This window comes from Lepidothrix coronata, unplaced genomic scaffold, assembly GCF_001604755.1.
Source record: "Lepidothrix coronata isolate B3197 unplaced genomic scaffold, Lepidothrix_coronata-1.0 Scaffold587, whole genome shotgun sequence".
Classification (NCBI taxonomy): Eukaryota; Metazoa; Chordata; class Aves; order Passeriformes; family Pipridae; genus Lepidothrix; species Lepidothrix coronata.
The window spans coordinates 14847-16478 of NW_016690767.1; the positions used below are offsets into that span (position 1 = coordinate 14847).

Consider the following 1632-nt stretch of genomic DNA (forward strand, 5'->3'; position numbering starts at 1 on the left):
GCCACAGGTAACCCCCCCCCCCCCCTGCAGCTCCGGAGGCTCCACGTCCCTCTGTCACACTGTCACCACGATCTGGGGACAAGGGACACGTCAGGGGACATGGCAGGGGACAGGGGGACACCTCAGGGGACACCTGAGAGCCACAGGTAACCCCCCCCCCCCCCTGCAGCTCCGGAGGCTCCACGTCCCTCTGTCACACTGTCACCACGATCTGGGGACAAGGGACACGTCAGGGGACATGGCAGGGGACAGGGGGACACCTCAGGGGACAGTTCTGGGGACGTTTTTTAGGGGACAAAGTGCCCACCCTGCGCCTTGAAGGCCCCGCGGTGCTGCCGGAACACCTGGGCGGGGGCGCGGCCCTGGAGCAGCCGCAGGTAACCCCCCCCCTCCTGCAGCTCCGGAGGCTCCACGTCCCTCTGCCACACTGTCACCACGATCTGGGGACAAGGGACAGGTCAGGGGACACCTCAGGGGACAGGGGGACACCTCAGGGGACACCTGAGAGCCGCAGGTAACCCCCCCCCTCCTGCAGCTCCGGAGGCTCCACGTCCCTCTGCCACACTGTCACCACGATCTGGGGACAAGGGACACGTCAGGGGACACCTCAGTCCCTCTGCCACACTGTCACCGTCAGCTGGGGACAGGGGACAGGTCAGGGGACACCTCAGGGGACAGGGGGACACCTCAGGGGACAAGGGACACTGTCACCACGATCTGGGGACAAGGGACAAGGGGACACGTCAGGGGACACGGCAGGGGACAGGGGGACACCTCGGGGGACACCTCAGGGGACAGGGGGACACCTCAGGGGACAGGGGACACTGTCACCACGATCTGGGGACAAGGGACACCTCAGGGGACATGGCAGGGGACACCTGAGGGGACACCTGAGGGGACACTTCAGGGGACAGGGGGACACCTCAGGGGACAGGGGACACTGTCACCATCATCTGGGGACAAGGGACAGGTCAGGGGACACCTCAGGGGACAGGGGGACACCTCAGGGGACAAGGGACACTGTCAGCATCGTCTGGTGACAAGGGACACCTCAGGGGACACCTCAGGGGACACCTCAGGGGACACCTCAGGGGACAGGAGGACACCTCAGTCCCTCTGCCACACTGTCACCATCATCTGGTGACAAGGGACACCTCAGGGGACACCTCAGGGGACAAGGGGACACCTCAGGGGACAAGGGACACTGTCACCATCATCTGGGGACAAGGGACAGGTCAGGGGACACCTGAGGGGACACCTGAGGGGACAGGGGGACACCTCAGTCCCTCTGCCACACTGTCACCACGATCTGGGGACAAGGGACACATCAGGGGACACCTCAGGGGACACCTCAGGGGACAGGGGGACACCTCAGTCCCTCTGCCACACTGTCACCACGATCTGGGGACAAGGGACACATCAGGGGACACCTCAGGGGACAAGGGGACACCTCAGGGGCCAAGGGACACTGTCACCACGATCTGGGGACAAGGGACAGGTCAGGGGACACCTGAGGGGACAGGGGGACACCTGAGGGGACAAGGGGACACCTCAGGGGACAAGGGACACTGTCACCATCATCTGGGGACAAGGGACAGGTCAGGGGACACCTGAGGGGACAGGGGGACACCT

The 1632-nt window shown here is 65.1% G+C and overlaps 1 protein-coding gene across 1 annotated transcript in view; it reads right to left on the reverse strand.

Moving 5' to 3' along the window:
* CUNH7orf43 (chromosome unknown C7orf43 homolog) overlaps positions 1-1632 on the reverse strand; it is a 21235-nt gene that overhangs the window by 13987 nt on the left and 5616 nt on the right. Inside the window, exons 2-3 of the mRNA XM_017839938.1 lie at positions 297-440; positions 61-133 (exon numbers count right to left, since the gene is read on the reverse strand). Coding sequence (XP_017695427.1) covers positions 61-133; positions 297-440 — 217 coding nt within the window. The remainder of the gene's footprint in view (positions 1-60; positions 134-296; positions 441-1632) is intronic.